General features: G+C 45.5%; 1 protein-coding gene across 1 annotated transcript in view; it reads left to right on the top strand.

Annotated features, from left to right (window-relative positions):
• Positions 1–15363, top strand: part of FARP1 (FERM, ARH/RhoGEF and pleckstrin domain protein 1) — a 310977-nt gene that overhangs the window by 55778 nt on the left and 239836 nt on the right. Inside the window, exon 2 of the mRNA XM_047756233.1 lies at positions 14938–15131. Coding sequence (XP_047612189.1) covers positions 14961–15131 — 171 coding nt within the window. The 5' untranslated portion in view covers positions 14938–14960. The remainder of the gene's footprint in view (positions 1–14937; positions 15132–15363) is intronic.

Here is a 15363-nt window from a genome sequence, read left to right on the forward strand (position 1 = left end):
CAGGGAAGCAGTGGATTCCATGGGAACCAAGGGTTTGCCTTGGGAGGAGGGGAGAGGAAGTTATCCTCCTTCCCCCAGGCTTTCTTTGACTTTGCCAGGAGCGTGTGCCTTTGGGTCTGGGGTCCCTTAAGATCGGCAGTTTCCGCTTTTCAGGGTGGTGGCTCCACCTGCGCTGGGGGAGGGGTCTTTCGTTCTGGGAACTTAAGTAATTCACGCATGTGTCCCACGAATGCACCATCGGCGTTTGTGAAAATTCTGTGCTCTTAGAAGGGAGAAGAAACGGTTTAAACCAGTATAAAAAAAATGCATAGTTTAGAACCATAAAAAAGACAGTACACCATGGGAAAGCTGGACAGCTACATGTAAAAGAATCAAATTAGAACATTTTCTCACGCTGTATACAAAAAGACACTCAAAATGGATTAAGGAACCCAGTGTAACACCGGAAACCATAAAACTCCTAGAGGAGAACCCAGGCAGAATGCTCTTTGACATAAATCATAACAATATTTTTTTGGATCCATCTCCTAAGGCAAAAGAAACAAAGGCAAAGATAAACAAACGGGACCTAATTAAATGTAAAAGCTCTTGCACTGCAAAGGAAACCATTGACAAAACGAAAAGACAACCTACTCCGTGGGAGAAATCGTTACAATGATAGGACCAATAAGGGGTTACTTTGCAAAAATACACAAACAGCTCATAAACTCAATATCAGAAACCCCAAACAGTCCTGTTACAAAATGGGCAGCAGGCCTGAGTTGACATTTTTTCCAGAGAAGACACACCCATGTGCAAAGATGCATATCATTAATCATCAGAGAAATTTGAAACAAAACCCACGGAGATATCACTTCACACTTGTCAGAATGGCGATCACCAAGAGGATCCCCAGTCACACATGTTGGCGAGGATGTGGAGAAACGGGAACCCTTCTGCCGTGTTGCTGGGAATTTAAATTGGTGCAGCCGCTGTGGTCAACAGTTTGGAAGGGCCTCAAAAAACTAAAAGTAGAACTATCACATGACCCGGCAATTCCACTCCTGGGTATATATCCAAAGAGAACTCAAACACTAATTCGGAAAGATACGTGCACCCCAGTGTTCCTAGCTGCATCATTTACAGTAGTCAAGGTATGGAAGCAGCCTAACGACAGATGAGTGGAGGAGTTCCCTGGTGGCTCAGTGGGTTATAACAAGATCCGGCGTTATCACTGCTGTGTCTTGGGTCGATGCTGTGGCACAGGTTCCATCCCTGGCCCAGGAACGTCTGTGTGTCAGGGGTGCAGCCAGAAAAGAAAAAACAGCAGAATGAATGGATAAAGAAGATACCATGGCATACTACTTAGCAATAAAAAAGAACAAACATTTGCCATTTGTAGCAACATGAAGGGACCTAGAGATTATTGTACTAAGTGAAGTAAGTCAGACGGAGAAAGACACATCACTTATGTGTGGAATCTAAAAAAATACAACAAACTAGTGAATATAATAAAATAGAAACAGACTCACAGAGCAAACTGGTGGTTACCAGGGGGGAGTGGAAGAGGGAGAGGGCTGTCTAGGGGATAGAGGAGGAAGAGGCACAAACTACTCTGCGTGAAATGATTGCCCTTCTTTTGTGATAGCTTTAAATGGAATATAGCCTGTAAAAATACTGAATCCCTATGCTGTACACCTGAAACTAATATTATAAATCAATTCTACATCAATTTTTTAAAAAGATAGGGAAAAAAGGGTAGTAGACTCTAGTCTTTAGAGGTAATAGTTCATTAATTATTTTGATTATTTGATAATTTTTTTTCTGTTTGGCATCACTGGCAGCTTACATGGTGATTAGCCGAGAAGCTTGATTGGCACCACCAGGTTGGAAGAGGTGAGAGAATTGGGAGAGACTGTGATGGCAGCTAAAGTGGCTAAGTCGTATGGTCACTGAATTTAGAGAGGGTGGCAGTCTCGAGATGATCAGAAGGGTGGGTGGTGAAGAGCAGCCTGCCTGCGATCCAGTTCGTTCTCCGCCACTTTACTGGCTGGGTGACTGTGGGAAAGTTGACTGTCTTTTATTTGCCTCTGTTACCTCATCTGTAAAAGGGGTCAATAATAGCATCCACCTAATGGTGGTCAGGAGGATTAAATACATTACTATTTACAAAGCTTCTAGGAGAGCACCTGCTCTGCTCTGGAAAGTCCTATGTAAAAAAAGTGCTAAATTAAAATAATAATCGCAGGTGTTTTCCCACATTCTACAAATGAGAAGCTTAAAAATCCAGGCAAGTTAATTTTACCATGCAGTCAGACATTTCAAAAAATAGGATTAGAGGAGTTGCAGTTGTGGCGCAGTGGAAACGAATCCGACTAGTATCCATGAGGATGCGGGTTCGATCCCTGGCCTCGCTCAGTGGGTTAAGGATCCGGTGTTGCCTCGAGCTGTGGTGTAGGGCTCAGAAAAGGCTTGGATCTGGTGTTGCTGTGGCTGTGGCGGAGGCCAGCAGCTGTTGCTCCGATTTGACCCCCAGCTTGGGAACCTTCATATGCCGCAGGTTTGGCCCTAAAAAAAAAAAAAAAAAAAGTTAGGATTAGAACTTGGTGGACAATCTGATGGATGGTGCCTACATCTTTTCCCTCCCAGCAGCCCTTGGCAAAAATGTGCTTGCTATTCATCATCATTCATTGTTTGAATGGATACCAGTGTTTAATTAAATACCTTATTTATTAACCAGGTTGACATTTAAACTCATTTTTTTCACAAGTGATTTCACTTTTTTATTATGTTGTCTTTTTTCCCTTGACATTTCATTAATTGTCATTAATACTTAATTCTCGGGGAAGTGTTCCAGAATCCCCTTTACACCTCCGTTGTATTTTATTGTATCATTTGGTCCTTGATAATACTGCCTAGTGTATTTCTTGAAAAATATGGAGAGGGAGTTCCCGTCGTGGCGCAGTGGTTAATGAATCCGACTAGGAACCATGAGGTTGCGGGTTCGGTCCATGGCCTTGCTCAGTGGGTTAAGGATTTGGTGTTGCCGTGAGCTGTGGTGCAGGTTGCAGGCATGGCTCGGATCCCGTGTTGCTGTGGCTGTGGTGTAGGCCGGTGGCTGCAGCTCCAATTCGACCCCTAGCCTGGGAACCTCCGTGTGCCATGAGAGCAGCCCAAGATATTCCAAAAAGACCAAAAAAAAAAATATATATATATATATATGGAGAATTTCACAGTCTTTTCTTAAATAGTTTAATAGAAATTGCTTTCCTTTTCCCGCCCTGAAGGGAAACCCTGTCACTTATGATTCATTGGATTTGGTGAGCTTTCGGAAATGCTTTTCTTTTGTTTTCAGGTTGTGTGAAATAATGCCGTTACTCACTCCATAACAGGTGTCAGTAGAATGTCCTACAGGATGTAGGTCACATTTAAATGTTGGCATTTATTTCTTAAGTATCGTTTCCAGAGTGTTTGAAACTTGAGCAGAGGATGATAGAGGGGTTAACTTTTTAGTTAAGATTTCCCTATTAAATAACGAGGCTCTTGGTGATATCCTGACTTAATTGAAGACCAACTTAACAATGCTTTATGGTTTATTCAAGAAAATACTTGGTGCCTTTTTTTTTTTTTTTTAAGGGCTGCAGCTGCAGTATATGGAAGTTCTCAGGCTAGGGGTCAAATCGGAGCTGCAGCTGCTGGCCTACACCACAGCCACAGCAGTGCCAGATCCGAGCCGCATCTGTGACCTATGCTGCAGCTCATGGCAATGCCAGATCCTTAGCCCACTAAGTGAGGCCAAGGATCAAACCCGTATCCTCATGGATACTAGTTGGGTTCTTAACGTGGTAAGCCACAATGGGAATGCCTTCAGAAACATTTGTAGTTCTTAAGCCTCGTCACTGTCTCATGAGGTCCAGGAGGAAAGGTATCTCGAAGGACCTTTGAGATAAATTACCTGCCAAGATGTGGGCTTGACTGAGGCAGAAATTGGCAGCACATCTGCTCACTAAGCCCAGATTTGCTAACCTCGAGTTTCTAATCTCAGATGGAGCTGGTTAGTGTTGGAGGTAACATCTACATGCCTCCATGTGTGTAACTGAAGCATATCTTAGAGTGGCCCCAAGGTGGAAGCAATCACCATGGGCTTCACTAGGTGAATCAGTAAACTGTGGTATGTCCAAGACAAGGGAATGTTATTTATCGAGGGATGGAAATGAGCCGTCAAGCCATGAAACACATGGAGGTGTACCCACTGTCACCATGTCACCTCTGACCTCTGTGTGGATGACCTATAAAGCTGCTTTCCTGAACCTCAGGCTCCTCTGCTCTGCTTACCAGAGTCGAACTTTGGAGAAAGCTTTTGAGAGGAGATAGCCAGGGGCTGGGGAACAGAGCTTGGCTATTACAGAGGAAAGGGAGATGAGGACCTTTAGAATATTCCAGAACATTCTGTTTCCCCCACCTTCAGCTAGTCACAACATGGACCTCCCAGCACATCCTGTGTCTTTCACTGGAACTGAAGTTTTGGATTTGCCCGTCAATCCATCTTCTTTCCTCATGTCTCATTGAGTTGCAAAGATTTTTTTTTTTTTTTTTTGCCACACCTACAGCACGTGGAAGTTCTCAGGCCAGGGATCAAACCCGTGCCACAGCAGGGACTCAGGCCGATACAGTAATAATACCATCTCCTTAACCCTCTGGTCCCCAGGAGAACTCCCAATTTGTAAAGATTCTTTATTTTCTCTATGGCTGCACCTGGGGGATTTGGACGTTCCTGAGCTAGGGAATGAATCAGCTTTGATAATGCCGCCGCTTTGGTAATGCTGGATCCTTTAATCCACTGCTCGGGGTGGGGCACACCTCTATATTGACTGAAGCCACTGCAGTCGGAATCTTAACTCACTGCGCCACAGCGGGAACTCCTATAAAGATTCCTGAGCCCAAAGCATTCACAAAATCTGCCTCCTTTCCCTGTTTTCATTGTCACCACCATCCTTCCTTGCACGAGGTATTGCACGAGGCTCCTAACCGGCCTGTGTCCTCATCTCACCAGCACTTCCCATTTCTCCTTAAGGCTGTGCAGTTTCACTTTGTCGTAAAAAGCGCAGTGGCTCATTCTGATCCATGAGATGCAGCTCCTATGGCTTGCTGTCAGTATTTCAGGCCGACTGAAACCTGTCTTGACCTTCCTTTTTCCTTTTCTTTTCGCTAGTTCATCACCTCGGTTATTTGTCTGTTTGCACTATGGCCACAGCTCCCAGCCAGGAGCAGACACTTCCTCACGGGATGCAGGAGGGAGCTCCAGCCGGTGAACCTTCGCATCTGCTCTTAGGTCTACTTCAAAACTTAGCTTTCCCCCAAGCCTCTGGCGACTTCCTCTGCATTCTGTTTCTGTAGCTTTTCAAAGTCACTATCGTCAGAAATATACACATCACTTTCAACAGATATCTCTGAGCGCCTCTTCTCTACTGCTTGAGAGATAATAGGTCCCATAAAAGCGAACCTGTCTGGTGTCTGGTGCCATATAGCGCTGAGTGTGGTTGCTGAACCATCACGGCTCCTTGTAAGTGCTTGTGAATGGCTGTGCCCCCAGCTATGGTGACACGTGAATGATAGTGCCCTTTAGACAGTCTGTTGTTTTCAAGGCCATTGAAAATAAGTAGATCCACTAACATAGTGCAGCCTCCTTATGGGCGAGGCAAGGGTTAGGTGCGTTCCACAGGTACTTGGAGAGGGGGGCCGAAGTCAAAAGGAGCCGGAGAGGGAGGGCTTTCTTTGGTGGGTGGATGGGAATGAGGTGTGTTCTGTAGAGTGAGCTTGACGACAGTTAAGAAATGCAGCCTCGGGTTCCAAGATAGCGCTGTGGTGACTGTGGGAATCGGGAGAGGCTGCCAGCTGGCTTCTTATCTTCCAGAAGACTGCCTTTCTCCTTGCATTTTATGTACCCAGGCTTTTTAATTAGAGGGAAAAAAATGGAGAAGGAGCAAAAATTTCATTTTGTGCTCAGAATCCTCAAGAAATGGACATCATTAAAATGTGACTCAATTGGGGGTTTTTGTTTTGTTTCCTTTTTTTTTTTTTTCTGGTTGCCTGAGTTTTTTTCCTACTGGAGGAAAAAGCACCTTCTCTTCTCAAGACCTTTTACTTTTGCCTCCATTCTACCCATTTTTGTCTGTGCCTTTCTTTTTCCTGGAGGACCTGTGACCAACCCCATCGGTGAAAATGCAAACAAAAGCATCCTTTTTTAGAGCAAGGTTGGAATGCCAGTGAAAAGTTGATGGGAAAAGGAATGCCACTTTTTCTGGCCAAGAGATATTGAATGAATCCATCTGGGGGGGGGGTGTGAAACGTGAGAAACGTGTCTTTTTTGTTTTTTTTTTTCCCTTGGTGAAGTTATCAAGTGAGTGCCTGATTTGAGTCAGGTGGGTTTACTGACCTTGGCTGGTCCTCATTTGGGACCCTGGGAAGCAGAGGTCGGTCTGGGTCTCGGGCTGGCTGGCGCCTGCACCTGGATCTCCTGAGTGGCTCGTTAAATCCCAGATTTGGGCCCAATCCTCGCCTTTCTGATTCCGCGGGCCTGTGCCTAGAGGGACAATTTGCATTGCTAATGAGCCCTCCGGTGGTGCTGATGCTGTGGGTTTGCGGCCCTATTTTAAGAAGCCCTGGAGCTGGTGGTCAGCTTTCTCTCCATCTTCCGGGAACGCGCCGCCCTATAGTGGAGCCTAGACTGCCTGGAGTTCTCCCAGCCTTCAGTCTGGATGGGCTCTCACCCTGGGACAGGAGGAACATGTCACACTCCCCAGGTAACGCAGCCAGACCCCTCCTGCCCCTCTGGACTTGCAATCTAGTTCACACGCAGTGCAGGAAAAGAGGAGAAAGTCCCTGCAAAGCAAGTGCGATATATACACCAAATAGAAGCCAAATCCCAGGAATAATAAAGTACGTTTTTGTTTTTTTGTTTTTTTCCTCCTGAAAAAGCAGCCCAGAGAAGGCTTTTTGGAGGAGGTGACATTGGAGCTGATAAAGACTGTGGTAGGGGGAAGACACAGAACAGCAAAAGCACAACGCCCGGAAAATGCAGGCGTGCTGAGCACAGCCCAGTTGGATTAGAAAACAGGGTTTTCTTCCAAGGGAAAAAATCGGGGCAAAAGCCATCGCAATGCCCAGCAGGGAGTTTTCCCATTTATCTTGGTATCGATTAGACGCTGACTTTTTGAGGAGGAAAGGGACGTGTTGAAAACTGGCCTGGAAGTAACCTCTACAACGTAAGAAAATTTCTCCTCTGAGCTTTCCTTGGAGCACTTGGCGGAGATTTGTTAGAGGTATTTACGAGAGCCTGTTTAATTCTTTTCCCACTAGGGGTTGGAGAGGCAAGACAGTGGAGAAATCCTCTCATCAGGTTCCTGTGGTTCACTTCTCTTGTCCTTACTCAGCGGGTGAAGTGCTAGGAGTTCATGTCCTGGTCCCCTTCTCCCAAATGACGAAACAGGCCTAACAGTCCCTCCTCTGCCTGTTTGAAGCGTCTGCTTAATACAAAACAGCTGCGGTGGCTACTTTGGCTCCCAGACTTTTTTTTTTTTTTTTTTGAAATAAGCAAATCAATGCACACAGAGAGCTGCTTTGGAATTTTCTCGAAACCCCTCATCAGTGCTCTGGAGGAGCTTTGGGGCCACCTCCTTCTTTCTGGGGTGTCTCCTCCCGCCCTGGCCTGTGGCTCCCCTGGGGACAGGAGCATAAGGTGGCCCTGTCACTCGGCAGCGAAGCCCCAGTGAACTGCGCTGGTGCAGACAACACATCCGTCACCCTTTGCCCCCGTGGAGTCTCACATGGTCCATCTCTGTTCCCCCAGGATTGGCAAACGCAGGCTCCCCCACCCTTGGTGGGAAGCGCTCAGGGCTCCAGCAGCTCTCCGACCCGGCCCTGGAGCTTCCTGCCAGTCCATGTCTTGGGCCACTCCTGTAAATGATTGACTTTCTGTGAATTTTTTTTAACCTGGAATTTTTAAGTAGCTTACATTTAAAACTGGAAGGAAAAACTCTTGCCAAGGTTCCTCCACATTAGTCTGTTTTGCTTGATAATTGGCTCCCTTGTTCGCTGTGATTTCATCTTGTTAGATTTCCTGCTCTCAGCCGTTGCGAGGAAGATAGGATCCCACCCTTTAGGGACTGGATCCGAGCCACAGCTGCGACTTGTACCCCCTGTACCCACTTGCAGCTGCGGCAACACTGGGTCCGTATTTATCCCCAGCGCTGGGCTGGGATCGAACCCGTACCACCTCAGTGACCTGAGCTGCTGTGGTCGGATTCTTAACTCCCTGCCCCACAGCAGGAGCTCCAGAATCCTCTCCTTTTAGAAAATGAAAATTTAACAATTGTCTGATAAATTTTTTTTTCTCTGAATGGGTAAGATGTATATGGTACAAAATTTAAAAGATCCCAAAAAGTGTACAGTGAAAAGCACATTTTGAGGCCTCCTTCCCTCTGTAACCAGATTGGCTGCCACAGTATAGTCAGCTCTCCTACCCATGATTCCTCCACCTTTCCAGGAATATTCGTGTGTGTCCTCATAATTGGCATATCACACCTTTGACGTCTTTGAAGGGTCCAGTTCAGAGGGTTACAGTAAATTTACAGAGTTTTGTGACCGCTCGTTTCAGAAAGTTGGCATCACCTGCAAAAAGAACTCCGTGCCTCAGGCTGGCAATTCCAGCTGCCCCCCGCAATCTCTTGCTGTCTGGATGGGCCTTTTCTGCATAGTTTCATATAAGTAGCATCATTTGCTATGCAGTCTTTTGCATCTGGCTTCTTAGCAAAATGTTTTGGGGGTTGATCTCTGTTGTAGCGTGTATCTGCACTTCATTTCCTTTTATCGATGGATAATAGTGCCGTGTATGGATATACTGCATTTTGTTCATCCATTCACTGGGTGATGGATTATTTGCACTTGTTGGCTCTTTTTAGCTCTGAACATCTCCATACACAGGTCTTTGTGAAGACATGCATTTTCATCTGTCTCGGGGAGATGCCTAAGTATCGAGTCACTAGGAAAACCCAATCGCTGGGTTGTAGGCTAAGTTATTTTTTTAAATGAAGTGTAGTTAATTTACAATGTCCTGTGAGTTTCACATGTACAGCAAAATGATTCCGCTGTATGTGTAGATAGATACATATATGTATTCTTTTTCAGATTCTTTTCCCTTCTAGGCTATTACAAGATATTTAGTGTAGCTCCCTGTGCTATACAGGAGGTCCTTGCTGGTTGTCTATTCCACATAAAGCAGTGTGTCTGGTTAATCCTAAACTCCTGATTGAAACTTCCCCTTCGGTAATCATGTTTTTTTTCCTATGTCTATGAGTCTGTTTCTGTAAAGAGGCTTGTTTGTATCATTTTTTTCAGATCCACATATAAATGATCTCATGCGAGATTTGTCTTTCTCTGGCCGACTTAGTATGATAATCTCTAGGTCCCTCATGTCACTGCAAATGGCACTGTGTCATTCTTTTTGATGGCTGAGTAGTAGTCCACTGTGTATATGCACCACATCTTCTTACTCCATTCCTCTGTCAATGGGCATTGAGGTCGCTTCCATGTCTTCCTATTGTAAATAGGCTGCTGTGAACACAGGGGTGCATATATCTTTTTGAGTTATCATTTTCTCTGGATAGATGCCCAGAAGTGGGATTGCTGGATCATAGGGTAACTATATTTAGTTTAAGAAACCTCGATACTGTTATGATTAAATTTTAAGAAACTTCCAAAATAGTCTCCAGAGTCTGCATCTTTTTGTATTCCCACTGTCAATGTATGAGAATTCCACTTTTTTCCCACTCTCAGTAATGCGTGTTACCGTCCATCTGAGTGGCTGTGAAATACTGTCTCATGGTGGATGTAATTTGCATTTCCTAGTAAGGAAAAGTGTCGAGCATATTTTATGTGCTTATTAACCACTTATATATCTTTAGAGATTTAAATTCTTTTTATTATCAGGTTTAAAACCTATGGTAACAGTTAACCTACAAGCCTCTTGCCATCTCAGCTCCTTCCTCTGCCAATTTTTCGTTACATTATTTCTACATTGTCAAGAATTATATTCTGCAGTTGTGAGTGATTTTAGCTTTTCTCTTATGGCATAAGTGGACTTTAAGTTTACCAATAACTGTTTTTCCTAGTTTTACCACTCTGCTTCTTGCTTTGACACTTACTCTCTTTTGTTTTTTTAGAGCCTCACCTGTGGCGTATGGAGGTTCCCAGACTAGGGGTTGAATCAGAGCCACAGCTGCCGGCCTACACCACAGCCACGGCAATGCTGAATACAAGCTGCATCTATGACCTACCCCACAGCTCGCGGCAACACCGGATCCTTAACCCATTGAGTGGGGCCAGAGATCGAACCCGCGTCCTTAGGGATACTAGTTGAGTTCTTAACCTGCTGAGCCATAATAGAAACTTTTGCTGTTTACTCTCTAAGAGCTTCTCCCCAAAGAGCTTGAGTTCTTGACTGTTTAGAATGTTTGAATGAAAGTTCAGCTAGATTTCAAATTCTCTTTCATCTTTTATTTCTTTGAGGACATTTTGGTCATTTAAGCATTGAATATTGCTGTGGTTAAGTGAACTTTTGTCCCCTTGTATTTTTTTTTTTTTAACTTTTTGCCTAGAGGCTCAAATGGTTCGTTCTTAATTTTTGAAGATCAGTTGATGATACAGAAAACATTTTGGTGTTGAGCATTTTAATTATTTCTGGGATGTGGTATGTTCATTTATCATGGAGAATATTTATTTTGACATGTTTTCCTGAATTGTACCTTACATGTTTTTCCTTGTTATTTAGTTTTCTTTCTCTTTCGGGTCACCTGTTAGGGGTGTATTGCATCACCTCGGATTGTCTTCTGTATTTCTCATTTTTCTGGTTTTGGTCTTCTGCTGGCTCGTCTCCACTTTCCCCTCAAGACTCTCATATTGTCACTCGTGCGTAGTTCCTATCAGCTGTTCCCATTTTGGTGACTGTGAAAGCAGCCCAAACCGACTTAAGACAAGGTACTAAAAACAGGAAAATGACAGAAATTTATCTTTTACAGTCCTGGAGGTTGGAGAATCCGAGAGCAAGGGCCAGTGGATTTGGTGTCTAGCGAGGACCCACTTGCTGGTTCGCAGACTGTCATCTTGTGTGTTACGTTTCCCCACGTGATGGAAGGGACCAGAGAGCTTTCTGGGTCCCTATCGTAAGGCTCCTAATGCCATTCACGAGGGCTTCACCCTCGCCATCTAATAACCTCCTGAAGACCCCGCCTCCAAATGCCACCATGCTGGGGATGAAGTCAAAGTGTATAAATTTGGGGGGGACACAAACTTTCCCTCTATAGCAGTGATGTTTTTATTCCTTCTGCTGTTTTTTTTTCACCCTGAGGTCTGCCCTTATGCCTTAATATTATGTCCTTCTCATGCTTCTAGAACTCTCATAAATCTGCTTCTGTTTTTGTAGACAGACTCAATTATTTCAGTGTTGCGTTAATTTTAATGACAATATGTTTGGGCAACAGTTTCTTGCTTTGGCAGCTCTTTTTCATCTGTCATTCCCATTGTCATTTTTCTCTTCTTGCAGCATCTTTGTAAAGGTCTTTTGTTATTGGGCAAGTTCCTTATGCAGGAGCTATTTGCAGAAGCAGGAAACAGTGCCATATCCCTTGCCAGTGGGAATTCTTGTGACCCAAGGGTGTGTGTGTGTAACCCTTTCCATGTGTGTTTTTCTCTTGCTTGCTGGGCCTGGCTGCGTTCCTGGCAGAGGTCTCTCTTTTTCATCTTGCCTCTGCAGTGGACTGCTTGCTTCCTGCTAACATGGCTCACCTGTGCTGTTTCTCGTTCAGTTCCACCCTTCCTGCTACCTGTGTATCTGTTGCCCTTCTTTTCAGAAAGTCGTTGCTGGGTTTGTGGCTGGATATCGTGCCTCTCTGGGGAGCAGGGCTCTGCAGCCAGGGGCAGAACCTTCTCCTCTGTCTGACCTTCACTGCAGTTGGGCAACTCTGTCTTGCATTTTGTGGTTGGGAGTTACAGGTATCTTCTAGGGTCCCCTGGGATGGTGTTTGCATTTTTGTGTATGTTCTCCTTATTGCTTTTGGGTGAATTCCAAGAGGAAGTCTTTAAGCTGAGAAACTGACAACTCTAGTTTTTTCTTTTCCCTGCCAGTGAAAAGTGTTCCTTTTTTTTTTTTTTTTGTCACACCCATGACATATGAAGTGCCAGGGCCACACCCATGGCATATGAAGATTCCCAGGCTAGGGGTCTAATCGGACCTGTAGCTGCCAGTCCACACCACAGCCACGCCAAATCCGAGCCACATCTGCGACCTACACCACAGCTCATGGCAACACCGGATCCTTAACCCACTGAGCGAGGCCAGGGATCGAACCCGCAACCTCATGGTTCCTAGTCGGATTCATGAACCACTGAGCCACGACGGGAACTCCAAAAATGTTGCTGTTTTTGGTTGTACTTTTTATTTCTTTTTAACTAACGCTTCAGATCCATCCAAATAAGAAAGGAGTTGCACAGACAGCTCTTCACCTTGAGTCTGGAATGATCCTGTTAATAAGAATGTGCCACTAGGAAAGACATGCTAATCTCCTTTATTTTGACTGTTGCTTAAGAAATTCAGAAGTCAGAGGAAGTTAGGGAGGTAGAGTCAGACTAGAGCATGGGTTGATACTTGTAAATAGGAGGCTTTTAGGTTCATTAGACCTGTCAGTGTAGGAGGCTGTGTTTCATTACTGGATTCACCACTTCCGTTATCAAGCATCAGTTGTGGATACCCATTCATGACCTGCCAGCGTTCCTTAGATACTCCCGGGACATTCCTTGGATGCTCACAACTCTTGGCTGGATTTATGTTTTGAGTTCCCATCTGCCCCGCTGTGAAACTTTCTGGCCATTGTTAACTTTAATCTCCGTCTCAGTCGCTAACCATTGACAACACCAGGTTAATTTTTCCATGAAAGTAGGTTTTATAGCCTCATCTTTTTATTTCCCTTGCTGCTGTTCAAGTCACCCCTCAAGCATGAACTGGTGGAATAGCTTGGGAACTGGACTCCCCCTACCTTCTCCATCCTGTCTCCTTTTCCAGCCCATTAGCATATATTCTCTTCATTTTGCTAGTTTTCCTTTTGTTGTCATTATTATTATTATTATTTGTCTTTTCTAGGGCCACACCCGCGGCATATGGAGGTTCCCAGGCTAGAGGTCTAATCAGAGCTGTAGCCACCTGCCTACACCAGAGCCACAGCAACGTGGGATCGGAGCCGCGTCTTCGACCCACACCACAGCTCACAGCAACGCCGGATCCTTAACCCATTGAGCAAGGCCAGGGATCGAACCCGCAACCTCATGGTTCCTAGTCGGATTTGTTAACCGCTGCGCCACAACGGGAACTCCTGTTGTCATTATTCTTATGCAGGGAAAGACCACATTTCCCAAACGGTCCCTTGTGGTCTGATTCTAACCTAGTTCCCCAGTGCATCTCTGACCGACTCTGCAGTGTTGATTTACACTCATCTTCCTATATGCCACCTGACGTCTGCCCCGTAGCTTTGTTGGTGCCATTTTGCTTCCCTGAACTTCCTTCTCTTTGTGTGTTTCTGGCTCCAGGTAGGACCTGACATTTGAGACTCAACTGAATCTGTTCCTACCTTCTCCATGGTGGAAGCTCTCTTCCATTTTTTTTCCTTTTTTTTTTTTTTTTTAGCCGTTGTACCTCACATCTCATCCTTGTGCTTTTGAAGCACTTAATAGACGACCAGTACTTAGAGTGGCTTGTCATGCACCTGTTATGCATAATCCACTTTTGAGGCAGCCATTACTGAACTCTGCCCGGGGCCAGGCGTTGTGCCTTTGTAGGTGCTGGGATGCACAGAAGAATGAAGATTTGGTTCCTGCTTTAGGGTGGTTGCGATGTCATGGGCGAGGGGAACGGGCACATGTGTGGGGGCTCGACCCAGGCTCTTGTGCACAGAGGGGGCAGCGGTATCTAAGCTCCGTCTGGTTGTCAGGACGTGACACGTGAACAGAGCTCTAAAGCCACACCTGGAGTTTTCTGAGTTTCTAGGTAGAAAAAGAATCCGAACACTGAGCCACAGGGAGGACACACGCGAAGCCCGGAAGGGAGACAGAGGCAGGAGGAGGAGACGGAGAAGTTGGGGTGGCAGGGGGTGGGGTTCGTGAAAGCAAAGGGAGCTATTTCTAGGGGAAAGATTGATTGTGCTTTATTTCGTGCAACAAAGTAACATTGTTGATACTGTCACATGTAGAGTGGTTTCCTGGGAAAGGGGGAACTGGGGGAGGGAGTGGCAGGAAAGAAGTTAATTAGGAGGTAATCGTCATGGAAACCAGCGGACGAACTTGAGAAAGGACCCTAAGCTGCCTGTGTTGGGGTGTGTGTTTAGTTTCCTCAACCAGGTTATAAACGTGAGAGCCACAATGTATGTTTTATCTGGTTATCTGGATAATATGCCCATTACTAGTCTGTTCCCGGAATCAGACAAGGTAGCTAATGGATGCTAATGATACGGAGTAGGCACTGCTCATTATCTCCCCAGCAGACTGGAAACTGGGGGAAAAGTGGTGCCTGGTTCATCATCAACCCTGAATAATATGTTGAACACCACTGAATCTCTCGTATGAATAATTAAGAGCTGACTATAAAGCTAGAAGAGGATAAACTATGGAAAAGTATGAGGGCTAAAATATGCACACATATTTGCATGCCTTGCATGGATGGCTAAAGGTGACATTGTTTGTGAATGATGGGAGCCTCACCTTGTGTGATCGCTGCGCAGCGGCCGGGGTCGGGGGGCCCTCGGGTGCTTTGGGAAAATGGACACATGTTTCTGAGGACAGAAAAGGACAGATGTTACCAAGCTGGCTTCTGTGCATCTCCCCTTCTGATGTATTCTTTCTCTCTGCTTCTTGCAGATAATATATAATCTGCTTTCATCATGGGAGAAATAGAGCAGAGGCCAACTCCAGGATCGAGACTGGGGGCCCCAGAGAATTCGGGGATCAGTACCTTGGAACATGGACAGAAGCCGCCCCCGACGCCTTCAGGAAAACTCATGTCCATCAAAATCCAGATGCTGGATGACACCCAGGAGGCTTTTGAAGTTCCAGTAAGTTGGGGAGGGGGGTGTATCTGTGAACTCGTGAGGGGGCAGCCTTTGGCATCGGGAGGTTCATTTCTTTCTTGTGTTTCGGTGACTGCAGTGGCAGGATGGGGTCTGTGTCTTCAGCACCTCCCTCCTGACACTCAGCCAGAAAAGCCCACGCTGGTGCCAAGCTGATTTTTTGATTTATGCGTGAAGCGCGTGTAGTGATATCAGTGGGCGTCACTTGCATTTTAGT

This window comes from Phacochoerus africanus, chromosome 13 (assembly GCF_016906955.1).
Source record: "Phacochoerus africanus isolate WHEZ1 chromosome 13, ROS_Pafr_v1, whole genome shotgun sequence".
Taxonomy (NCBI): domain Eukaryota; kingdom Metazoa; phylum Chordata; class Mammalia; order Artiodactyla; family Suidae; genus Phacochoerus; species Phacochoerus africanus.